The 26,498-nt window shown below is 39.1% G+C and overlaps 1 protein-coding gene across 1 annotated transcript; it reads left to right on the forward strand.

Annotated features, from left to right (window-relative positions):
* Positions 1 to 301: 301 nt before the first annotated feature.
* On the forward strand, positions 302 to 26,498 carry Cdc50a (cell division cycle 50 P4-ATPase accessory subunit A). The gene is made up of 7 exons (XM_090338541.1): positions 302 to 617; positions 11,810 to 11,917; positions 14,654 to 14,761; positions 20,244 to 20,331; positions 21,908 to 22,057; positions 22,610 to 22,816; positions 24,674 to 26,498. The coding sequence occupies exons 1-7, from the start codon at positions 381 to 383 to the stop codon at positions 24,865 to 24,867; spliced, it is 1,092 nt and encodes a 363-aa protein (XP_090194667.1). The 5' UTR covers positions 302 to 380; the 3' UTR covers positions 24,868 to 26,498.

The following is a 26,498-nucleotide window of genomic DNA, read 5'->3' on the forward strand; positions in this document are numbered from 1 at the left end:
CTCACTTCGTCGTCACAGCGCCAATGTTGAGGGTACGTCCGCCTCTTGCTTCCCCCTTCTCTCCTGCTCCCCTTCCCCCTCCCCGGTCCCTCTTGCTACTTCCTCCTTTCCCTCGCTTTCCCGTTCCTTCTGGGGTGGGCCGCCGTCTCCGGAAGCGCGTCCCTCCCCTTCCGCCCTCGGCAGCGGCGGCGGCAGCGGGCCCTGCGCCTGCGCGACTCCCGCCAGGGCCGGCAGGTGGCTCCGTGGGGTGCGTCCCGCCCCTTCCGCCCTCGGCGGCGGCGGCGGCGTTGGCGGCGGGGCCTACGCCTGCGCTTGCGCGTCTCCGGCCAGGGTCGGCCGGCGGCTCCGTGGGGCGCGTCACGGGCCGTAGCCCGGGCTCGATGGCGATGAGCTACAACGCCAAGGATGAGGTGGACGGCGGGCCCCCGTGTGCTCCGGGGAGCTCCGCGAAGACCCCGAGGCCGGACAACACGGCCTTCAAACAGCAACGGCTGCCCGCTTGGCAGCCCATCCTCACGGCCGGCACGGTGCTGCCCACCTTCTTCGTGATCGGCCTCATCTTCATCCCCATCGGCATCGGCATCTTCGTCACCTCCAACAACATCTGCGAGATCGAGGTGAGGCGTGCCCGCGCGGTCCCTGGTGGTGAGGGTGTCCGCCGGGGCCCGCGGTCCCCGGAGGTGAAGGGTGTCCGCGCCGGGGCCCGCGCGGGGCCCAGGGGTGCGGGGGGCCCGCGCCGGGCCCGCGGTTCCGGAGGTGCGGGGGGCCCGCGCCGGGCCCGGGTGTCCGCTCCGGGGCCCCGGGATCCCCCCACCGCTCCCCTGCGTTCCTTCGCTCTCCTGCGGCTCCCGAGTGGTCGGTTTTGCTCCAACTCTCCCCCCGCCCCCCTCGTGTTGCAAGAGTTGCTCAACGGCGAGAAATGGAAGTGAAGGGGAAAAGTGACAGGCTCCGAGCGCTCCCTCTCGGGGGTTAACACCTCGGCCTCTGTGGCGGGAGGAGCCGGAGTGACCGAGAATACTGATTCCTGCTGATGTTCGCAGACAGCTGACCTAAATGAATGTTTGGAGTGGCAGGGCACGCGTGCTGTAGGGAAAGGTAGCCCGGAACTGCAGAGCTGCCTTTGCTTTCAGGCTCAGTTTATTAGTGATTATGCCCCACGTTCCTCCCGGGAGGTTTTTCTCCCCTTCCACATTGTAAACTCCGTGAGTTAAGTTGTACACTGTACAAACCATTTGGCTGGTATTGTTTATGCTGACATTTTGCCTACAGAAGAGATGACGATAATACACTAGGGGTTAATTTGTTGTCTTTCAGCATTCTGCAGGGTGAAGAGGTTAGAATAAACACTGCGTGGTGTCCAGTGTGAAGCCTCTTTCCTTTTTGAGGGCGATTTTATGTGTTGAAAGTATGAGCATGGATACCAAGTAATCCATAGATTTCTTCTGTTCTGATTTCAAAATATATATTTAACCATTGTTAAATAGGGTAAGGAGTAGGGGAACCTTTTTCCCGGTTTGTTATCTCTAAAGCAAGAATGAGTATATCGATCTATCAATCACCTACTTACCTACCTACCAGAGTCCATCTGTCTGTATAATCGTATATGAGCTAGCTGTTCTTAGGCTTGAATTCAGGGCCTGTGTGCTGTCCCTAAGCTTTTTCTCTCAAGGCTTGTGCCCTACCTCTTAAGCTTTGTAAAAAGCCTCTGGCTTTTTGGTAGTTAACTGGAGATAAGAGATTTACTGCTTTGCTTTTGCTGTGATCTTTAGATCTCAGTCTCCTGTGTAGCAGATTGAAATAGTTTTTAATTGATTCCGTTTTGCTAATAGTATCTACACCAACTAGTTTTAAAATTATTATTATTTATTTTTGAGGGGGCCTGTTCCTGCAGCTTGAACTCAGGACCTGGGCACTATCCCTGAGCCTCTTTTGCTCAAGGCTAGACTCTGCCACTTGAGCTACAGTGCCATTTCTGGCTTTTTCTGTTTATATGATACTGAGAGATCAAACCCAGCGTATCATGCATGATAGGCAAGCATTGTACCACTAAGCCACATTCCCAGCCTCCACTCCTTGCTTTTAGCTGGTTAATTGGAGGTAATAGTTTCATGGACTTTTCTACTTGGGCTGGCATTGAACCAGGATCCCCAGGATTACAAGTGTGAGCCACTGGTGCCCAGTCTAGTTTTAAAATCTTTTACTAAACATTCATTTTCATCTTATTTACTAAAGCAAGTGTCACTGATTTTTTTTCCAGCATGCATTTTGTTCCATTTATTATTTTTCTCTCTTTTATAGGCCTGCAGATGTAGTCCAGAATGCTTCAAAAAAATGAAGCTTCTCTATAGACATGTTTTATTACATAAATACATATCTATGACATACTAACCCTCAGTCTAATTTTAATTATGTTCCAAAGTCTAAGTGCCAGTGATTGTATAGATTCCTTTCTTGAATACTTGTTTGTTATAAACGTCATTTGAAATATGATGTAAAAAAATCAATGTGAATAAATTCTTTAAATAGAAAAATGAAGCTTCTTTTTGTGTGTATCATGTTTGGCACCTACAAAGTTTTGAGTGTTTTGAACTTCAGACTTTCAGATTAAGGATGCTTACCTGGTAAAGTTCATATTAACTTCCTCTTCCTTCCCCTTCCCCCCATCAAATCTGAAAATTCTCAAATCTGTGAAGTTCTGCTCCTAAGCATTTGGATAAGGACTACTCAACTTGTATTTCTTGTTCTCCCAGACACACTGGGGTCACATAATCAGTTTGTGAACAAAGTTGTGTAATTGGAGGCTGGGATAAATTCCAGTTTAGCAACTTACTTACTTACTTACTCCAGTGTTCTCTTTTGTCATCACTAAAGTAAATAAAGTGATTTATCTGCATATTTATATCTGTATATCAGTGGTTAAAGATGTTTGAATTAGAAGCAATGCTGATACACAGTGTGTAGTGCTATGATCATCCTTAAGCAGATGAGACATGTCAGACAAGTTAAGATTTGACAGTAGGACTTGATTCCTAGTTTTAGCCTTTTACACTAGTCCTGTGCTTACCACAGTCATAGTAGGTGAGGCAGAAGAAAATTAAGTGATACTAGAAATTCAAATCATTTCATTTTAGTGTCTGAAGATACTGTGATAAAAGCAACAGTAATTTGAATTTTACAGACTCAATGGTTACTAAATTATAAGAAAACTAATGATATTTACTGAAGTTCGGACAACTTTAAAATTTGGGAGTTTCTGAAATGCAGTACTGTTCTTTAAATAGTTGATGAGGTGGAAATTTCTTAAGTAGTTCTCATGTGTAGTTGTGATTTCAAAGCTGAAGTGTTGCAGCTGAGTGTTGTCAGAAGGACACACAAAAGCTGAGTCAGGCCCAACTCTGCTTTTTTAGCTTGTTTATGTAGGCATGTTTGTAAGTCCTAGGTTTTATTTGCAAACCAAAAATTCTGATTAGATGATCTCTAAGATGCTGTTCAACTTGAAAACGTTATAACTTCAAGTTTTAATTTTTAAAAAAAGATATGTGTTGAAATTTATCTCATTGGGGACAAAAGGAAATGGAAATTGTGAATAATTGGGTATTTTTGTTTTTGACTCTGTGTGTGTGTGTAGGTGTGTGTGTGTGTGTGTGTGTGTGTGTGTGTGTGTGTGTGTGTGTGTGTTCTTTTTTGGTCCTGGGGATTGAACCCAGAACCATGCACTTGCTAGGCAAGTGCTTTAACACTGAGAATTTGGTACCAACTTTACAAATAATTGTTAGTAGAAGCTTTGCACTCATGTGCATGCACACTTGTATGTTAAAAGTTTAAGTATCAAACATGTGGAGAAATTGTTTTGAATTAAGTCCAGAGTTAGAAAAACTAAGGAGTTTTCTCAAATATGTATCTTGTTTTTGACTAATCTCCTCCCTCCTCCCCTTTACCCTTTTTCTCCCCCTCCCCCCCATTCCTTCCATTTTATTCTGGTTTGGGGTGGTTTTTTAGTGGTTGACAGCTTTTTAGTGGTTGTCAGCCATTTTAAGTGTGAAGATTTTGATTACAGTTGCAGAAAGAGGACCCTTAGAAATGAAAAAAATTATAATAATAGTGGTTTTTTTTTTTGGCCAGTCCTGGGGCTTGAACTCTGGGCCTGAGCACTGTCTTTGGACTTTCTCATGGCTAAGGCTCTACCACTTGAGCTACAGCACCACTTCCAGCCTTTTTTTTCTATGTATATGGTACCGAGGAATTGAACCTGGATTTTCGTGCACACTAGGCAAGCACTCTACCACTAGGCCAAACTTCTGGCCCCAATAATAGTGTTTTTATTGCTAAAGTAACTTAGTACTTAGAGCAACAGATGGCAAAGAAAATATGGCCTGCTTGACAATTTTGTATGGCCAGATACTAAGCATGGTTTAAGGATGGACATTTACATTCAGTGTGGGGATAAGAAGGGAACACTAACTTTGAATAGTTGTGAGAACTATTATTCCCCCCACCGAAAGGAATTACTTACATTCATCTTATGAATTGAATTGTATCAATAAAAATATGATTCAGATTATACAGTTTTATTACGAAGAACTTGCTTCTTAGTTTGAGCAGTTGGAAATATTTATTTTTCTGGCCCTTTATAGAAAAGAAATGTCTACTTTTAAAGTTGTAAAGAAATATGTTAACAGCCAGATGCCGGTGGCTCATACCTGTAATTCTAGCTACTCAGGAGGCTGAGATCTAAGGATAGAGGTTCAAAGCTAGCCCCACTAAAAAGTCTGTGAGACTCTTATCTCCAGTTAATCACCAGAAAACCATAAGTGGCACTGGCTCAAAGGGGTAGGGCCGTAGCCTTGAGCTGAAGAGCTTAGGCCCAGAGTTCAAGTCCCATGACCGACCAAAAGAAAAAAGAAATATGCTAACAAATTTAGCTAGCAAAGTGTTTGCTACAGAAATAGCTGTAAAGGTTCTCTTTCTAATGTTCTATAATGGTTTGAAGTAGGTATACTGATCCTTGTAATAACTTGCACTCTATTACCTTTGCTCAGATTTAGTACATATAATATCCCTTAGCTAAGTTTACCATTGATCTTGGCTCACTTAACATCATTTTTCATTTCCCTATCAGGTAAAATTCATGCAGTCTGAAGAGGATTGCTTTTTATAGTTTTAGTTACTTTTTGTCTTCATCAGATTGTCTAGGAAGGACTCCAGATAAATTCTCTAGTGTAGTAAACTCAATTCAAGAGATGCACTTAAAAAGCCTTTAAAAATAAAATGTTAATCTGATGAATACTTAAAACGATTTATCTAATTACTCAGCATTTTGTTGAGTGACTTGTGTAGGTCTTATATTGATTTCCCTTTAGATAAATTTACATTCAAAATGGCAGTTTTCCATTCTTTTGTACAGTGTAAAAAAATAACATGTCCTTCAAATTCCTCCTTTCCCTTCATATTAAATTCAGCCTGTTTCTTAGGCATAGGGTATATTTATAGAATTGCTAAGAATTCATGTCAGTTTGATTTAAAGGAACAATTACAGTTGTAGGAAACAAAGCTGAAATATATAACTCTCCACCTAATCCACTCATCTACGTATCTGTTTTACCTCTCATTCTTTGCCATTTGGATTTAAGTTAATGGGGCAGGTCTCCAGGTAACCATTGTACTTTGAACTGTGTCTTTTGTGTTTTTGACCTTTAAGGTTTATTAATTATGTAAAAACAAAAAAAGGAATGGTGTCTCCTCCTCTACCTCCTTTCTAAGTCTGGAACAGTTGCTTCTGTATAAATTTTGGTTTTTGAAGCTTGATGAGTTGCTATACTCAATAGACTTCAACCTGAATGTTAGATCAGATTACCCTTGAAATTTTAGCTGAAAGAGGGTATAGTAGTTATCAGACAAGTCACTTTTGTGTATTTCACATATATAGATATTTCATATCTATATATATGAAATGGGTATGATATACATATATATATATCTCATTTGAGCATAGTGGATGTCAAAACAAAGTTTTTTCTTTTTCATTGGAAGGCTTTTCTTTTTTTTTCTTTTCTTTCTTTTTTTTTTTTTTTTTTTGTTGGTTGTGGGGCTTGAACTCAAGGCATGGACACTGTCCTGAGCTCTTCAGCTCAAGACTATGCTCTACTACTTGAGCCACAGTGCCACTTCCTGAAAGATTTTTCTTTCTTTCTTTTTTATTTTTTTGCCAGTCCTGGGCTTGAGCTCAGGGCCTGAGCACTGTCCTTGGACTTTCTCAAGGCTAGAGCTCTACCACTTGAGCCTCAGCACACTTCCGGCTTTTTTCTATGCATGTGATACCAAGGAATCGAACCCAGGTCTTCGTGCATGCTAGGCAAGCACTCTACCACTAGGCCAAACTCCCGGCCCCCTGAAAGGTTTTTCTTAAGGAACCTGGCACCTTGTTGGGGAATATGAGCCAAATGTAATAGGAAAACCCATTATCCTGTGTGGAAAGTATAGCATGTGTCTTAGTAAGTCAAAGGAAAAGTAATTTTGGTGTCCAATGGCCAGAGAAAGCTTTACACCAAAAGTGGGCTCGGACCTGCAACTTAAAACTACAGATTGAACTTGTAGAAGTTTACCTGCAGTCCAACAAAGGAGATTAATTTAAGTGAGTATCTAGGGGTAGGCAGTTGAAAGCTCTCTACAGAAAATAAAAATGAGAAGAACTGGTTCAAGATTGTGGGTAGACTTAGGATAGTGAATGCAGTAAACTATGAAAGTGATACAGATGGTTTAGTACTAGGTTCTGCAATGAATAATCAGGATTTTCATTTTCATGTGAAGTTCTGTAGGAACAGAGTGTGAAACCACTGGAGAAGCTGTTTTAGTGAATCTTTATCCCATCTAGTTTATTGCTCTGTTGTTCTTAGGAATTAGATCTCATGTTCAAGGTTCAAGATGGAGGCTAGACTTCTAATTGTGTTTTTCTGGGTCACAGTGAGACTAACGGGTAAAGAGCAAAGGGCCAACAGCCCTTTAAAGAAAGTTGTTAAAAGCTGCCACCATGCATCACCCCATAGTAACAAGGGTACATGTAACCCTGGGTGAAGACTAGAAAATGTACTTTTATTCTGATAACAGGGTTTAAGCTTGTACTTGAGAATTACCTGTTAATAATGTCCATTCTCATCTACATTCATTCAGTCCATATTTTATTGCTGCTTTTAAAGTATATTAGATTGTGAAAAGTGTTGTAAGAAAAATATATAAAGTTGAAAGGCGGGCCTACAATTCTGAATCATGTATCAGGGGAGGTCTTATTTAAGTGGTATGTGAGTAAAGATGTATGAGAGGTAAGGGACTGAGCCATCTTGCCATCTGAGGGGAGAATGTTTATGCAAAATGATCCGAAGCCTAGCACAGAGTACTCAGTAGATGGAAATAGTATGTTTGAGGCAGTGTGTTTGAAGCAGCGGGTTTGGGAAGATGGTGTTAGAGTACTGGGGTGCATGTCATGTGAGCCACTGTAAGGACCTTAAGCTTTCATTCAGTGTGATAGAAAGCTGTTTGATAATTTTGCACATTGATGATATTCACTTAAAAGAGTGATTTGAATCATGGCATGGAAAATATTAGTTGGTGATTAATAGTACAAGCTGTGCATTACTTTTTTTTTTTTGGTGGAGGACAGTTACTGAGGTTTGAACTCAAAGCCTCAGAGCCACCAGCACTTGGCAAAGCAGGATTGGGAAAAAACCCCAAAAGTGTGTTTTTGGTTTTTTTTTTTTTGGCCAGTCCTGGGCTTGAGCTCAGGGCTTGAGCCCTGTCCTTGGACTTTCTCAAGGCTAGAGCTCTACCACTTGAGCCTCAGCACCACTTCCAGCTTTTTTTATATATGTGGTACCAAGGAAGTGAACCCAGGCCTTCGTGCATGCTAGGCAAGCACTTTAACCACTAGGCCAAACTCCCGGCCCCCCAAAAGTGTTTTTTTATAGTTTTGATCACCATTCAACATCGTATTTCTGACATCAGCTATATAGGCACTGTTCCCAATTCAGATGTCAGCCACAAGTCCCAAACACCTGCAATTCTGATAAAGGACTATAAATCAACTTTTCCATTGACTACTCCTGGAATTGCTGTGTTTGCTATAGCAACTCAGAACTCATAGAAATGCTCACCTTTGTGTAACTTGTTCTTAGGGATATTGAAAGGGTGCAGAGGGCAGCTGGACAGAAGAGGTTCTTGTGGGAGAGGTGTGGGAGAAAGGGAGGAGCCTTCCTGGTGTACTCTACTCCAGTACCCCATGTGCTCATGCATAGGGAGGTCCTTCAAGCCTTCTTAGGTTAGCATGATTGATTCTGTTGTTGGCCATTGATCTACTCAACTCTCAGTTTCTTTCCCTCCTTAGATGTTAAATGTGGCTGAAAGTTTCAGCCCTTTTTAAAATTTTTGGACCTGGGGTTATAGGGCCTTTTCTTGTGCTTGCTAGGCAGGCACTTTCTCGCTTGAGCTGTACTTAGTTGCCTTAGTTATTTTCAGACATTCTTTGGACCGAAATCTGCCTACTTGCACCTCCTGCTTATCTGTAAGCACAGACACATACCACCATACCTGTTGGTTGGTTGAGATTGGATCTTCTAACTTTCTGCCTGGACTGGCTTCAAACTTTGATCTCTCCAGTCTCTCCCTCCCTATAACTGGAATTGCAGGCGTGGACCTGGCTCTAAAAGTGCCAGCACTGGGGGCCGGGAGTTTGGCCTAGTGGTAGAGTACTTGCTTAGCATTCTCGAAGACCCAGAGATTTCTCAGTGACAGAGCAGAGAAATTTGCTCCTGTGGTGTCAAACTAGTGACATTAGAATGCAACTTGTATGTTAATTTTTTTGCAGACAGTTGTAGAAAGGTCTTATTCTTCCTAGCCCCTGGCTGATGTCTGCATATATCAATGTCTTCTTCATGATGCTGCTGGTGTTTCTGTTCCTGTGAACACCAGTATCCATTCACAGGATACTGTTCCATTGCAGTCTTCATTTCTCCTTTACCAGCAATTCTAGATGCTTCCATGCTGCCTTACCAACTGGAACTCCATTGGTCCTCTGCTACCCATTAACCCCCTGTACTAGAAAGCCACATTGTTTAGTTTATAGTAACTTAAATCATAAAACCTTTAGCTCTACTTTGCAATGTAATTTCACCATTTTTTCCCCGAGATTTAAGTTTCTTTTATTCCCAATGGCCAATTGTTTTATAAATCTACACTGTAGAAACTGTGCAAATATTGCTCATTTTTTAGCAGTAGTAGAATTTGAACTCAAGGCCCCATGCTTGCCACTTGAACCTGTTTTGCTTCCAGCCCACTCAGATCTTTCTCTGCAAGTCAACTGTACATGAAATCTTAAACTCATGTATCTTTTGGGTGCATTCATATGCTATGTGCTCAGCCAAGGACGAGTACTGTACTATGGTCCTCTAGGGAAGCTCTATTCTGTAGTAGTCCTGGAGAAACTTGCTGACATGAAACTTGTTTGGTTTTTTTTTTATCAAAACACTCAATCCATTTTAAAGATTTACCAGAGGCTGAGTTTTGGGAGGTGAGGTGATATGCTAGATTATCATTGCTTAGAATGCATAGGCACCCATTTAATATTAGGTGAGTAAATGATTTCCCCATTAGAGTGTGTTCAGGAAGTCCTATTTGAGAGAGTGTTCCAAGCCTCCACTGTGGGAATAGGCCCAGCTGTCAAATATTTGACTTCATCACTTCTCTTAAAAATACTTTATTCCGGGGCTGGGAGTTTGGCTTAGTGGTAGAGTGCTTGCCTAGCATGCACAAAGATTGGGGTTCGATTGTTTGGTTCCACATTCATATAAAAAAGCTGGAAGTGGTACTGAGGCTCAAGTGGTAGAGCTCTAGCCTTGAGAAAGCCCAAGGACAGTGCTCAGCCTAGGACTGGCAAAACAAAACAAAACAACTTTATTGCTTTCTGAAAGAGCATTTTAAAAGAACCCATTTTAAAAGGACCTGTTTTCAGAGAATTTGTTGTTAACAGCAGTAACCACCACTGCTGCTGGCTAGGCTAGAAAAGGAATTTATTATAGGACATTGGGTAGTTTTTCTACAAAATCAGAATGAATGGGGATATAGAGATTGGGATAGGAGGCAGGGGAAATGAGCTTTAAAAATGTTTTCTGGCCCAGACTGCTGTTGAGTTCCTCCCTCCCTCTTTCTCTACTTCATTGGCTGCTGGACTATAATCATCTCCACACCTGTGTGTGTCTCTCCTGATTCAGGGTAGCACAAACATCTAGACTGTGCTGACTTTAGATTCTGTGCCTTAGTGCTGCCTGTTGTAAGCTTAGAATGTTAAAGAGCCATTTTTGTTTTTGTCTCCTGAAGTGTGTCCCTCGCAGATTCTCACTGTGGAAAATTCCACAGTGTGTACAAGTGTGTTTGGATGTTAAGCAGTCTAGTAAGAGTAAAGTAAGACAGAAACTATAGTTACTTGCCAGAAGTTCATCTTCACTTTTATAACCTGCGGGTCCCAAGTTTGTATTACAGGAAGGGTACATCCTTGTGTGAGAGGTCAGGGGGTGGGAAACAGAGCTTGCTTAGACTAAGCAGCTGGTAATCTAGGAAAGTTTACTGAACCTTCCAAAATAACAATTTTCTAGGAATTTCTTATTTGTAATAAAAAAAGGTTTAATTTAGTTAGACCTGTCCATTTGTCATAGTAAAAGTTTTAATACTAATCACTCTACCATCAGGTGCCACAAGTTCTTATTTAATTTTTATGCCAGTCCTGGGGCTTGAACTCAGTGGCTGGGCACTGTTCCTAGCTTCTGATGAGCTGTAGCCCCACTTGTGGGGCTTAAGAGTTCCACAGACTTTTCCTGGACTGGCATAAACTCATGATCCTCAGTTCTCAGCCTCCTGAGCAGTTAGATTTACAGGAGTGATTCTAGCTCTTGAGTAGCTAGGTTTACAAGTGAGCCACCAGTTTTAATGTGTAGGCTGAAAGATTGACCCCCCCATAAATCAAGTCCCTAGACCTAGCCACCCCTGCTTGTCAGCTGGCTTCAAACTCAAGCCTCTTGCGATGCCTGCCCCTCTTCACATTAGACTGCCTTTTCTTCAGTTACCACCCACATTTGGTGAAAGAGTTGGGGTGGAGCTCCTATGCCCTCACTGTGTGTTTGGAGCACACAATCCCCCCAGCACCTCTGTGGGTGTACCTTCCAGAAAGAACACACCATACACCTGTGTCCAGTCTGAAGAGTGGGCTACATGATTGATTGAACACTGACCATGGCACATGTGAACTATAAATTCCCGGCCTGTGCTCTTTTCACTAGAAGTTGAGTTGGGCCAAAGTACTGGTGACTCCTGCCCCATCTTGGCATAAATTCTGGTATGAATCAGGTGGCTTATGTGTACACAGGTCCTCCCATTACCTGGGAAATGCCAGTGGCCAAGCCTCCTGCCAGGAGCCAAGGATGAAGAGTATGTGTAAATGCATGCTAGTGTTTTAGTAGTTTATAGCCTTATACTTCAAGCCATTTTGAGTTTTATGATTATGACTAGTTATGTGCATAAATGTAAAAAAGACAGATGGGGTGGGGGTCGGGGGAGAGCTTTGATTGGAAAGACCAGCCAAGAGAAGACCAGTGGGGCTTACTTCAGTACTGAATTCCTCATCTGTGGAAACCAGTAGATGATCTTAGTAGCAGTTTATGCCTCGGCTCTTGGTTGCTTTATTGGACTGATTTTTTTCCTTTAATAGAAGGTTATTTCTTAGGTGTCCTCCTTCTACAAGGAAGTGCTTACCTAACTTTTTCTCTTGCAGATTGATTATACTGGAACAGAGCCTTCTAGTCCCTGCCATAAGTGTTTGTCTCCGGAAGTGACACCTTGCATTTGTACCATCAACTTCACACTGGATAAGTCCTTTGAGGTTTGTGTTAGGAAAGCCAGGCTTTAAAACACAATCATATTGTACTTTTAAAACTACTTTTTTTTGTTGTTTGTTTTAGAAAACTCAATTTAATTGATTGGACTCCATATACTCTTTTGGGCAAGATTGTTTTATGTACTTGGCTATTGTAGTTTTCTGTCTATTAGTTAAATACATTTATTTGACTGGCTTGTTTATTTTGTAGGCAAAATTTAATTTATAACTATACCAAATTATAATGTTTATGCTTTTGTTTACTAGTATTTAGAAATTCTCAAAGTGTTTTGCATACTTTCAGTTATAAAACGTTTTACTTTTGGAAAGTAGTGATGTACCAACTTTTTGTGAGATAAGTCATTACCAAAAATGTAAAAACTTGTGAAAAGACCTTTTGTATTTTCGTAATTGGATCCTCCCCAACTTCTCCACCCATGTCTGTCTATTGACCTTTTGTATTTTGGGAATACACCTCATATCACACACCTCCATACCTTCCCGTGTCTTGTCTGTCTGCTAGTGTCTTTTTTTTTTTTTTTTTGTATTAATGATGATCTGTTATTCTTAGTAACAGAGTATGGGTAAAGGGGTATAAACATTCAGAATAGGCTTGAAAAGACTAATTTGTACTGCTTTCGGTTTGCAAATCAAACTTGAAAAATTATTCTTCAGTGAGCAGCACTGGAGAGTTACCTTTTTAGACTTTTCTGCATTTTGCTTTCTGAAGGTAGAACGTGATGAGTAGTCTGATGCTAAGGTAGGTGGTTGCCATCTGCTGGTTATGGCTGCTCTTACACCAGGCTAAATGGACAACTCTGCCTTTGCCAAAAGCATAGAAGCTCACTTGAAAGAGGCAAGGAGTTTATTTAACTGTTTAAATAGAAATAATGTATTTGAATGTCTTTTGAATGTAATAAACTGTAAAGATTCAGTCCATTTTGCTTTTGTCATTGTAGGCAGAATTGAAGCATTGAGAGATGTGAGTGATTTAGAAACTCCTTAGTCTCCTTGCTATCCAAAAATAATTTATTTCAGAACTTCCCCTTCTGTAAGAACAATCAACCTCAGATTTATTCTTTTGTAGGTTCTTCAAAACCTTTGAACTAAAGCCTTTTCAGGGAACTTAATTATTTTGTTGTATTCATTGGAAGGCTGTTTCTCAGTTAACAAATTGATTTTAGTGTAATGGTTTTGTGTGAGATGATTTTTATCTCAAAAGTATATTCATCTTGTTTCTGTAATATAATTTTGATATCCCCCCTCTTAAGTAAGGTTTCCATATAAATAATTTCTTTCTATAGAATGAAAATGTTTACAGGGTTTAATTCTGTATTTTGGTAAGTAGTTGGATTTTCCCCACCCAATGTGTGTCTGTCTGTCTCTTTCTCTCTAACTTTAGCTGGACATAATAGTACATCCTCATAAAACCAGCACTCTGGAAGCTGAAGCAGGAGCATCAAGAATTCCAGGCCAGCTTGGGCTACGTACTGAGACACTTCTCAAGAATAAAAATAAAATTAAGGCTGGACACCAGTGGCTCACGCCTATAATCGTAGCTACTCAGGAGGCTGAGATCTGAGGACCGCAGTTCAAAGCTAGCTGGGGCATAAAAGCCCATGAGACTCTTATCTCCAATTAACCATCAGAAAACTGGAAGTAGTGCTGTGGCTCAAGGGGTAGTGTGCTACCCCTTGAGCTGAAGAGCTAAGAAACAGTGCTCAGGCCCAGAGTTCAAGCCCCATGTCTAACCAAAAATAAATAAATAAAATTAAACTTTACATGAAAGTAGCAAATCAAATAAAGCACTTACAAAATGTTGCTGAATTTCTTTCAATTGAACATAGACTATGTAGAAAATAGAAGCTAAAACTAGAATAAAATATTTCCAGTACCTCCAGAAATTTTAGTTCTCGAAATGGCTTCTTACATCCTCTAAATAGTTGCGGTATATATGTATTCCCCTTGTTTCCCAAGTTATTTTGAAGTTGGTTACACTAAATACATTAAAGTACTTTTCTTGGTTATCATAAAGTGATATTGTAGTAATTATCGATATATTGTTAACAATGTGTCCCACTAAGAAGTTTTATGTTATAATTCAGCTTGGAATTCACTTAGATAAGAAGTGAAAGTTTGGCCATTTGCCCTCTGAACTGTTGCTAATTGATTGCAGACTGACCTGAATTTGAGAATATTTTAAAGTTTCATAGAGTGGACCACTAGATTTATGAGAGGTGTTTTATTTTTTTGTTGTTTTGTTTTAATGCTGGTCCTGAGGCATGAACTCAGGGCATAGGCCTGACATTCTTTGTGCACAAGGCTAGCACTCTACCATTTGAGCCACAGCATCCCTTCTGTCTTTTTCTGAGTAGTTTATTGGAGATAAGTTTTTCAGAGACTTTCCTACGCCAACTGGCTTTGAACCAATATCCTCAGAATTCAGATTCCTTGAGTAGTTAAGTGTGAGCTACCAGCACCCTTACGGTTTTAGAACATGTCTTCTTAACCTTTTATTACAAGTGTTTTCCCCCCCACACCTCCCCACAGTGAGGGGTTGAACCCAGGGCCTCCCACATGCCAGGCAAACACTACTGCCGAGGTGTACACCCTACCCTGGGGTGAGTACTTAGCACAGATTGTAAGCTAGTATAGACTAGACTGCTTAGCTTTTTGTACACAGTAAACAAGCTAATTTGTAACTGTTTTCATATGAAAAACTTCCCTTTCATTTTTCTCTAGGGCAACGTGTTTATGTATTATGGACTGTCTAGCTTCTATCAAAATCATCGTCGTTATGTGAAATCTCGAGATGATAGTCAACTAAATGGAGATCCTAGTGCATTGCTTGTAAGTAAAATTATAAAAAATGCAGTATCTAAAATAAGAATGTAATAACCAGTTAGAAATATTAAAATAGCTCACGTATAAATTGTTAAAGTGATCCAAATTCCATTACAACCAGGTTGATGTTTCACCTTAGATTTTCAATTTTTTATTTTATTTATTTTTTTTGTTGGTCATGGGGCTTGAACTCAGGGTCTTTCCTGCCTGGGCTGGCTTTGATTTTCAATTCTCAGAACTCAGCTTTTTGAGTAAACTAGGATTATAGGTATGAGCTACCAGGGTCTAGCTCAGCTTAGATTCTTTCTTTTTTTGCCAGTCCTGGGGCTTGAACCCAGGGCCTAGGTGCTGTCCTTGAGCTTTCTTAAGGCTAGCACAATACCACTTGAGCCACAGCACTACTTCTGGCTTTTTCCTGTGTATGTAGTATGAAGGGATTGAACCCAGGGCTTGTGCATGCTAGGCAAGCACTCACTGCTAGGCCCATCACTTTAGACTATTGTTTATAGCTTTTCAGAGTAGTAATTAGTGCCTAAACATTTTATGTTATTATTGCCAGTACAACAAACATTCATAAGCCCAGAGCAATTTGGGGTCTCCTAGGTTTGGTGAACTTGCTATGTTATAGCCAGGTGGACCTTAGGTTATACTAACTGGATTTATTATTGGTTTCTAAAGAAAACTAAGAAATACAAGTATGTTAAGAGACTTGCTGGTATGCACAGAGTTTGGACTAAGTCTACAGTATTTTTAATTCATATTTTTAATTCATCTAGGGTTTACTCCCAAATTTTCTAATTTGACTTTTATTGCACTTTTTAAAATTTTAATTCACTTTTTGGATTTAATTCAGAGGAGATGAGATGATAATTATTGTGAGACATACCAAAACCCTCTAGACCTATTTGAAATTTTGAAGGGATTATAGATTAGGTTTGTTCAAAGACTTAGAATTGGTGATTGATTTGAAATTATTTATATTTCTTTTTTCCTACTTCTGAAAAATTTATTGAGAAGGATCCAACTTTAGTTTTCTACAGATGCTTAACCAATTCTGCCAGCACCACTAGTTGAAGAGGCTGTCTTTCTTCCATCCTATTTGTTATCAAAGATTATGTGGCCACCGGTCTGCAGGTTGATTTCTAGGTCTTTAGTTCTATTCCATTGTCCTTAGGCCTGTTCTTGTGCCGGTACCAAGCTGTTTTGGTTACTATTAGAGTCTAAAGTTTGGTATTGATATTCCTTCAGGGCTGATCTTTCTGCTAAGGATTGGTTTTGCTATAATGGGGTCTTTTATTATTCCATATGAATTTTTGGATTGCTTCCTCTATTTCCTTAAAGATTGACATTGGGATATTGATGGGTATTGTATTGAGTTTGTAGATAGCCCTTGTCAGGATTGCCATTTTCATGATGTTAATTTTTCTGATCCAGGAGCATGGATCAGTTCTGCTTTACTTCTCCTTTTTCAGGATTTTAAAGTTTTTATCATAAAGATCCTTTACCATTCTTAGTTGTTAATTCCTAGGTACTTTATTTTCTTTGAGGCTATTGCAAAAGGAGTTGCCTTCCTGATTGTTGCCTTGATCCTCTTGTTGTTGACATAAAGGAAGGAAGTTGATTTCTGAGGATTAATTTTATACCCTGTTACCTTACCAAAGTTTTGTATCAGCTCAAGCAACTTGGGAGGAGAGTTTATAGGGTTGTTTAAATCCAGAATTGTGTCATCTGCAAAGAGTGAAAGTTTCACTTCCTCTTTTCCTGTTTGGATCCCCTTTGTTTGTTTCTTGCCATACTGCTCTGGCTAGGAGTTCTAATATTATGTTAAAAGAGGAGTGGAGAGAGTGGGCATCCTTGTCTTATTCCTGATTTCACAGGAAATGGCTTTAGCTTTTCATCATTAAGTATAATGCTAGCTGTAGGCTTGTCATACATAGTCTTTATTATACTGAGGAATGTTCCATGGATTCCTAGTTTCTCAGACCTTTTAACATAAAGGGGTGTTGAATCTTGTCAAATGCTTTTTCTACATCATTGAGATAATCATGTGATTCTTGTCCTTGATTCTGTTGATGTGTTGAATTACATTAATTGACTTGTGTATATTGAACCAACTTTGCATCCCTGTGATGAATCTTGTTTGATCATATTGTATAATATTTTGATGAGTTGTTGAAGACGATTGGCCAGTATTTTGTTGAGAAGTTTTGCATCAGTGTTCATCAAAGAAATGGGTCTATAGTTCTCTTTCTGTAATGAGTCCCGTTCTGGTTTTGGGATGAGGGTTGTGCTGGCTTGGTAGAATAAATTTGGCAAAGAGCCTTCCCTTTCAATTTCATTGAAGAGTTTGAGGAGCATTGGTGTGAGCTCTGCTCTGAAGGCCTTATAGAATTCAGCTGTGAATCCATCAGGTCCTGGGCTTTTCTTGGATGGGAGGTCTCCTATTGCCATTTCTATTTCATTACGTGAAATAGGTCTGTTTAAATTGGTATAGGTCTTCTTAGATCAGTTTGGGTATGTTACTGTTGACTAGAAATTCATCCATATTTTCTAGATTCTCAAATTTGTTGGCATAAAGGTTTGAAAAGTATTCCTTTATGATGCTCTGAATCTTGGTAATTTCTGTTGCGATATTTCCATTCTCATCCATGATTTTGTTTTTTTGGTAAGATTTCACTTTGTACCAGAATTAATTCCAACTGGGTCAAAGACCTTGAGGTAAAAGCAGATACCCTGAAAACTTTACAAGAAGAAATAGGAGATACACTAGGTCTCCTTGGCACAGGATGAAACTTTAATAAAGACCCAGAAATACAACATATTAAAGAAAGTTTGGACAAATGGTACTGCATTAAACTACAGAGCTTCTATATGGCAAAAGACATAGCTAGCAAGTTAAATAGAAAGCCCACAGCAGGGGAGAAGATCTTCACTAGCCTTATAACAGACAAAAGCCTCATATCTAAAATATACCTGCAGCTAAAATAATCGCATCTCTCAAAAACAAATCCTCAAACAATCAGCCCATTAAAAAGTGGACTAAAGGTTGGGGGGAGGGAAATGGGGACAAAAACATGAGAAGGGGTATCAGTGTGTGAGATGTAATGCACCTACTATCTGGCAAATATAACTGTAACCCCTCTATACATTACAATAAAAAAAAGTGGACTAAAGACTTAAAGACAGATTTCTCTGAAGAGGAAATAAGAATAGCCTATAGACGCATGAAGATAGCCCCATATTTCTGGCCATAAAAGAAATATGAATCAAAACAATTTTGTGATTCCACCTCACTCTAGTTAGAATGGTCATGATCAAGAAATCTGGTGGGGATGTGGCCAGGAGGGATCTCTACTACACTGTTGGTGGAAGTATAAACTTGTTCAAGCACTATGGAAAGCAGTATGGATGATTCCTCAAAACACTAAATATAGAGCTCCCCTATGACCTAGCAATCCCACTACTTGGCATTTACCCAAATGTCCAGAAACAAGGACATACTAAAGCCGCTAGCACAACGGTGTTCATTGCAGCCCTGTTTACCATAGCTAAGATGTGGAACCAATCTCAATGTCCCTCAGTAGATGAATGGATCCAGGAGATACTTATACACAATGGAATTCTATGCTGCCATCAGAAAGAATGACATTTGTAAGGAAATGGAAAGACTTGGACAAAATCATATTAAGTGAAGTAAGCCAGACCCAAAGGAACATAGGCTCAGTGGTTTCCCTCATTTGTAATAATTAGTACACATCTAGAACTCTCCTAGCAGAAGATTACAATAGCTTAAAAGCCATGTACATAAGGCCATATAGGATGAGACTAAATGAAAGGAGCTCTAGGATATGGAAACAAGAGCTTCATCTTATGTGATTGTTGTTTTTAATGTACTACATTATTTCTCTTCTCTTTTCGCTCTTATGGTTAATCTCATATTGTTACTGTATCTGACTTTGTTACCTGGTATATTGTATATACATTTATATGTTTATTTGAATGATTGGGGGGAAGAGGGAAACGGGGACAAAAACATGGGAAGATGTATCAATGTTGTAGAATTAATGCATCTGCTGCCTGATGAATGTAACTTCAACCCCTCTATACATTATCCTGACAATAAAAAAATTATTTAGGTAACTTGCTTTCATCATTGAGGGTCAAGGAAGACTTACTGTAATAAAATATATATGTATCAGATCCTTATTGTGACTATTCGCATAGCATATTAATGTGTAAAATGAAAATCCCAAGATGATCTCACCCAGGCATGTGTGTCCAGTGGTATTATGTTCCTTCAAGTCAAACTCTAATTGCATTGTCTCCTCAGAGATGTCAAGCACTTTCTTCATGGCATGTGCTATTCCCTAGTCCTAAAACTTCATCTGCCTCTTCGTTACATGGCTGGTGCTTACTCTTGTTTTATGATTTTTTTTTTCAGAGACAAACGTTTTGTTCTTCAGCAGTTTTTCCTGCTGTCACAATAAATCACTCCTATAGAATTCCTGACTCATAGTTCAATTTGTGTATGTATAATTCTAGTACCTATTTTCCTAACTACCTGTAAGCTCATAAAATAAAGGAGCATGACTTTTTTTCATCGTTGTACTAAGAAGTGTTTTTTTTATTATTATAAAGATAGTTACAGAGGGGTTACAGTTATATAAGTTAGAGTACATTTCTTTTTGGATACCCTGTTCCTTCCATCTCTCTCTCTCCCATCTTTTCTCTCCTATCCCCATACATTGTATAGTTCATGTCAACATAGTGTTTGCATTGTTACATTTGTTTACCCTTTGTCCCTCTATTTCTGGGCCCTACACGTACCTTTCCAAAGACAGATGAACAACCAGCACAAAAAGGAAAGAAAGCAAAAACAAAGGAAAAAACCTTTTGTTTTTATTTCCTAGAGTTCATTTTGATAAGTCTATTTTGTGTGATCAGAGGCATATAGATAGGCTTTATGCCTTTGTGTTCCTCTCCCAAGAGTATCCTCCTTTTGTCTCACTGTGTGTGCATGCCTAGAGTCCTGTATAATTTATCATGTCTCAGTCTATTTTAGATCTAGCTTCCGCATGAGAGAAAACGTGCTGTTTTTCTCTCTGAGCTTGGCTTACCTCATTTAGCATGATTTTTTTTCTAGGTCCATCCATAAATTACCTAGGATGTTTATTTTCTATTCCTTACACATACAGAGTAAATTATATTCCCCTCTCTTCTCCTCCCCTTCCGCCAGTCCTGGGGCTTGAGCTCAGGGCCTGAGCACTATCCTTAGGCTTTCTCAAGGTGAGAGCTCTACCACTTGAGCCAGCACCATTTCCAGCTTTTTCTATGTATGTGATACTGAGGAATTGAACCCCGGGTCTTAGTGCATACAAGGCAAACACTCTACCATATTTTCCCTTTTTTAAAAACCTTAAGAGCTTGTCATGTTGGTGACATGACATATGCTTAGGTAATTATTTTTCTCTTTTTCTTCCCAAACCAGAATCCTAGTAAGGAATGTGAGCCTTATCGAAGAAGTGAAGACAAACCAATTGCTCCTTGTGGAGCTATTGCCAACAGCATGTTCAATGGTATGATACAAATACAATCATAATTACAACAGTTTGAATAATCTTATGACAGATTTGATTGTTTAGTATATAGGAACGAAATTGAGAAATTCAACTTGAAGATGAATACCCAGTTAGGTAAGGGGGGTTTGAAATGCATTATGACTCTTTTTTAAGCATTCTCATCTATAGGATTTTTAACTTTTAGTAGATGAAACAGAGGTACTTACTTCCTATTTCATAGAGAATAATAGCCAAGCTGTCATTCTCACTGACTTTTATTTGTACTAAAAAGTGAATTATAATTGATCATTTAGAATAGTTGTGTCTAGTAGAAATATAACATGACCATAAATGAGAGCCATGTAGAGAATTTAAAACTTTCTAATAGTCACAGGAAAAATCTTCGAAAGAAACAAATGAAATAAACTTTATATTTAACCCAATGTACCTAAAATATCCTTTCAGCAAATTATGTGGAAGTTATTCACATATGTATACCATATATGTACATATATTAAATTGTATTAATTTCCCCAATTCTGATGTATTTCATACACTTACGGAATATACTCACTTGTACTAAGTATACTTCAAACTTTAGTAGCTAAATAAACCTGTTGACTAACATGTGCTGATAAGGAAATGGATAAACCATGAGTTTTGTTTTTGTTTTTTGTTTGTCGATTGTCGGTGGTGGTGGAGTAGTGGTGGTGGTGGTGGTGGTGGTGGTGGTGGTGGTGGTGGTGGTGGTCGTGGTGGTGGTCGTGGTGGTCGTTGGGGCTTGGATTCTGGGCCTGTGTTCTGTTCCTGAGCTCTTCAGCTCAAGGCTGCCACTCTACTCCTTGGCCTGGGTGTTGTCCTATGAGCTCTTCAGCTCAAGTCTATTGCCCTACCCCTTGAGCCACAGCACCACTTCCAGTTTTCTAGTGGTTAATTGGTGATAAGAGTCTCTAGGTCTTTAGTGCCTGGGCTGGCTTTAAACTGAGATCTTCAGATCTCAGCCTCTTGAGTAGCTAGGATTACAGGTGTGAGCCACCACACCGGGCTATGCCATGAGTTCTTAGCAATTTTTTTTTTGTTGGTGGTGATGGTGGTGGTCAGATGTGAGGCTTGTACTCAGGGCTTTGGTGCTGTCCCTAGCACTTTTGCTCAAGGCTAGCACTCTATGACTTTCAGCCATCGCTCCACTTCCAGTTTTTGAGTGGTTAATTGGATCTAAGAGTTTCCTAGGGATTGTGCTGCGCAGGCTGGTTTTGAACTGGGATTCTCAGATCTCAGCCTGAGTAGTTTGGATTACAGATGTGAGCAACCAGCTCCTGGCTTCTTAGCAATGTTTTGGAAGGGATAAGAATTTTGAATTTTTATTTAGGTTAATATTTAAACAATCACATTTCTGTGAGAAGCAGGAAGCCCATATAGAATGATGAAAGGGCCACAGTAAATTCACATCAAAAATAAAGAGCAGATATGAACCATACATTTTGTGTGATTTATGCTTTTAGGAGCAGTATCAGAGCCATGTTTCTTGTAGAATAAAGCAGACACTATGGGCTTTCAATGGATGTTAATAATGTTTTCCTTCTTTTATATTTAGATACATTAGAATTGTTTCTGCTTGCCAATGAATCTGACCCTGTACTTTCACCTATTCCTTTGAAAAAGAAAGGTATTGCTTGGTGGACAGATAAAAATGTGAAATTCAGGAATCCTCCTGGAGCAGGAAGCCTGGAAGAACGATTTAAAGGTAAAATACTAATGTTCCATTAAAAAGAAAACTAGGAGTTTTAATGAAGTAGGTTAACATTTCCCTCTTTAGAGTTTTAAATGAAACACTTTAAATGAAGCATTTGTTTCTTGACTTCATACCAACTGAAATAAATATTCTTCTGATCTTAGAATTCTAAAGGAATTGTTTGCCTTACATCATGAATCCAGTTTATCTGGAATTATGAGGTCTGCTATACTGTTTTAAAAACTGTAGCGTTTCTTTATATAACCTGTTTTCAGTCTAAACTTATTTTTGTTTGTGTAGTATTTCTTAAATTTTTTCACTAAATAATCTGCCCTTTTGTATATATTCTCCTTTTTGTGTTCTCTTTTTTTGAGATATAATCCAAATTTTTAACTTTTGTCCAGTTCTTATGGGCAGAAGTCACTTTTAACACTTCTTAGAATATAAATATTTTTGTATTTTTGAAGATAACCAGATTGAATATTGCGCATGTTAGTTCTAGTAGAGTGAATTTTTATTGACACTCTTCATATTTTGTTTCCCCGTTCTCCACTTCTCTATAAGGGACAACAAAGCCAGTAAATTGGCTTAAACCAGTATACATGCTAGATTCTGACGAAGATAATAATGGATTCATAAATGAGGATTTTATGGTTTGGATGCGTACTGCAGCATTACCTACTTTTCGAAAGCTGTATCGTCTTATAGAACGAAGAAATGATTTACATCCAACATTGCCAGCTGGACGATACTATTTGAATATCACATACAGTATCCTTTTTCGGTTTTGTATTCAAATTCAGAGTTTGAAAGGAGTCTATGCAGCCATACCTCAGTTATGTGGCTTGTTATTTTGTACTTTCGTTTGAATTTAATTTGTATCTTACAGAAATGTCTTGAATTTGTGACTGTTTTATAGTAGAGTTTCAAGCATATCACTTGATATTTACTTAAAATATAGATACTTGATTTACTATAACTGAGATTAAAACAAAAGGCAATGAATATATCTATTACCAAATGGATATTAAGAACACTAAGCTATTCTACTAGATTTTGGAAAGACATTAAAAGTCAGCACATGTGCTTATTCATAAAAATAAGTAGTAATTATTGATCTGTTCATAGTATGAAAAGTGTTAGTACTACAGTTAATTTTTGTGGTGCTGGGGATCAGACCAGACCCAGATCTTTGAACGTGGTAAACGCATTTTTCCTCTCAGCTATATCTCCAGCCTGTACCTGTATTTTTCTACCTTAGTAACTTAGGTTCATCTTCAATAATCAGTATTTATTTCATTCTTACTATATGTTAATAGTTTATTTATTTGATTCAAGCAGTAATATGGTAGATACCAGTCCATAGAGACAAGAAAAATACAGGAGCCTAGAGCAATTAAGTCCCTGGCGAAGGCTACACAGGTGGTAATTAGAAGAGTGAGAGGCATGACTTCAGCACTGGCCACTGCCAGAAGCTGTATTCCTGTCTAGTTCACGTAGCTAGTTGGTCAGATCAGTCCATGGATACATGTAGTCTTTTTTCGGGAAGAAATACTACACAGCTCCCTTTATGCTAAACAAGTTCTTAACATTTATTTATTTACTTACTTATTTTTTTCTTGCCAGTCCTGGGGCTTGAACTCAAGGCCTAGACACTGTCCCTGAGCTTTCTCAAGGCTAGTGCTCTACCACTTGAACCACAGCACCACATCTGGCCTTTTCTGTTTGTGGTGCTGAGGAATCAAACCCCGGGTCTTCTGCATGCTAGGCAGGCACTCTGCCACTAGAGGCCATGCTCCTAGCCCCTACATTTACTATTGTATGCTTCCTGTACATGTCTCCAGGCCCAATTTCTCCACTGACATATAATCACTTGAACACTATTGAGATTGGTCTGGAACTGTGGTCCCACATAGCTAGGAGGAAAAGTGTGCAGAGAAGGGGATCTCACAGGTATGCTTAGTCACACATGTATGCCAAGACTGGCCGTTAACCGTGGTCTGGTCTCAGCTAGGATTACAGGGATACATCCCCAGAGCCCAGCTCATGACTGCACTCTCCCCACTCTCCCACATGGTCCTTGACCTGCTAGAGACGGCCAGTTTCTTGATTTTTACTACCTTTTTTTTTTTTGGTAGGTCATGGAGCTTGAACTCTGGGCCTGGGCATCGTCCCTGAGCTCTTCATCTCAAGGCTACCCCCCTCCCCCTTGAGCCACAGCCCCACTTCACATTTTCTAGAGATTAATTGAAGATAAGACTCTCAAGTTGCTCTTAGTCTCCTGAGTAGCTAGGATTACAGATGTAAGCCATCTCGCCCAGCTGGCTTTTACTACTTTAAAATTAAGCATGTAATCTGCTAGATTCAGTCTGGGATGCAAAGAACTCAGAGTTAAAAGTGTCGCCTTGCATGCACAAGGCCTGATCTCCAAGCTCTAAAAACAAAACCAAAAACAGAAAGGCAAGCAAGAACAAGCAGTAATTGGTTACATTAACCCTTTAGATAATAGTATGTTTTTTATGATTGGGAACATATGAACAAGATACTTATATATCATAGAATTATACAAATGTGTATTTTATGTGTGAAGTACTTAGAGATGGCAGTGTCTTCCTATACCTTCTTCAGATTACCCAGTACATGCCTTTGACGGACGGAAACGGATGATCTTGACCACTATTTCATGGATGGGAGGAAAAAATCCATTTTTGGGGATTGCTTACATCACCGTTGGATCCATCTCTTTCCTTCTGGGAGTTGTACTGCTAGTAATTAATCATAAATATAGAAACAGTAGTAATACTGCTGACATTACCATATAATTTTATATTCTGAAAACAAATCTACTGCATGTGCGTCAAGGCCAGTCCTGTTCAACCTAGCTTTTGAATGCTGATGTCTGGTTAGTACGTCATTTTGAAGTTGGCACATAAGTTTTCTTTTTTAAAAAAGAAAGTCTTTGTCCTTTGCTTCTTATCTATGAATGACTTATCAAAATATAGGACGGGTATTATAAAAATTAGCTATATTGATCATATCAACACAGTAACTGCTTAAATAGCATTCTGGTGTTTGCCTTTTATTGGGACCAGCCACATGATGCATAGAGCCTCTTTCATGTGAAATGCGTCTACTGCTTAAATGTTTATGCTGTGTTAATAATAATATATTGACATATGATGCTGTATATGTGTGCCCAGTGTGTGAAGAGAAAGGATTACAAGATATTTGAGTGTCATGACTTGATAACCTTTCACAATTCAGAATTAGGGAAAGATGAAGACAGACCAAATCCAAATAAAACACTTCATCGTTTTCTCGTGTCTTGTGTGAAGGCTTAAAGTGCCACCTTTGTATTCAAAGGTGATATCAGTCTATTCATTTTATCCATTATGTACAATTTTTGTTGTTGTTAAGCTTAGCTTTGATTTCAAAGGACATACTTAATTACTTTGTATGGCATAGAAATGAATGCTTATGTCTAGAGAGATCAAGAAGGTCTTAAAAGAAGAATTTCAAATGTGGCTGTCAGGAATCCCAACTCACTTGAAATGTTTTCATACCCGATGGTTTCCCTGAGGCTTTACACATCGTAAGTGAAGACAGGAACATAGGTGAGATGGGTGCTGCTTGCAGAGCATCGTCTTCCCTCTCCACTGTAAACCCCTCATAAATGCTCAATGGAGACTCGTTTCATTCTTGTGTATTTAACATTAAGAAAATCACTTCTGCATTGGAAATACCTCAAGCTGTTCTTAACTGGCAGGTAAGTGTTTTTTGCTTAAGTACTATTACAGTGTACACATTTTTGGATTAATTTCCTCTCATCAGTTTTGACATACAGGTCAAATGTGTTTATGTATACACATTCTCTTTAGTTAAGATTGCAATTGTTTTGGTTAAGTTTTCTTAAGATGTACTTTCAAAAGATGTTCTAGAAACTTCTTACTTAAATTGTGAGGATTTCAGATTATGTACATGATAAATTATGAAGTTATTTTCTACTAACTGGAATTATTTTAATATACTTTATTGAATAAATGCTGTAATTTGTTTGCTATGAAACTTAATTCTTGAAGTGAATGTAAAATATTTTTCCACATGCATGATAATGTGTGAATCAGAGATGATTTAATTACATTGAAACCCCTTTTTTATAAACCTAAAGTAACTCATGTTTATGCAGAAGAATGCTTGTTTATGCAGGATTTGTAATGATTTCCTTCAGTTATATTTCCATTCAAAAGGTCTGGATAATGTATCGATTTTGAATAATATCTGCTTCAAAAAATGAAATAGTTCTAAGTGGAAATGTGCCACACTTGCTCAGTTTTGTATAAAATGAAGTTCAGTTAAAAGAACTTGTAATTCATAGTGACTTTTAACTTACACAAATATTGTTGCATGAGTTAACTTGATATATGGGTATTATAAACTTTCTGAGTACAGACTA

Source organism: Megascapheus bottae, chromosome 8 (genome assembly GCF_031878675.1).
Source record: "Megascapheus bottae isolate mThoBot1 chromosome 8, mThoBot2.hap1, whole genome shotgun sequence".
Classification (NCBI taxonomy): domain Eukaryota; kingdom Metazoa; phylum Chordata; class Mammalia; order Rodentia; family Geomyidae; genus Megascapheus; species Megascapheus bottae.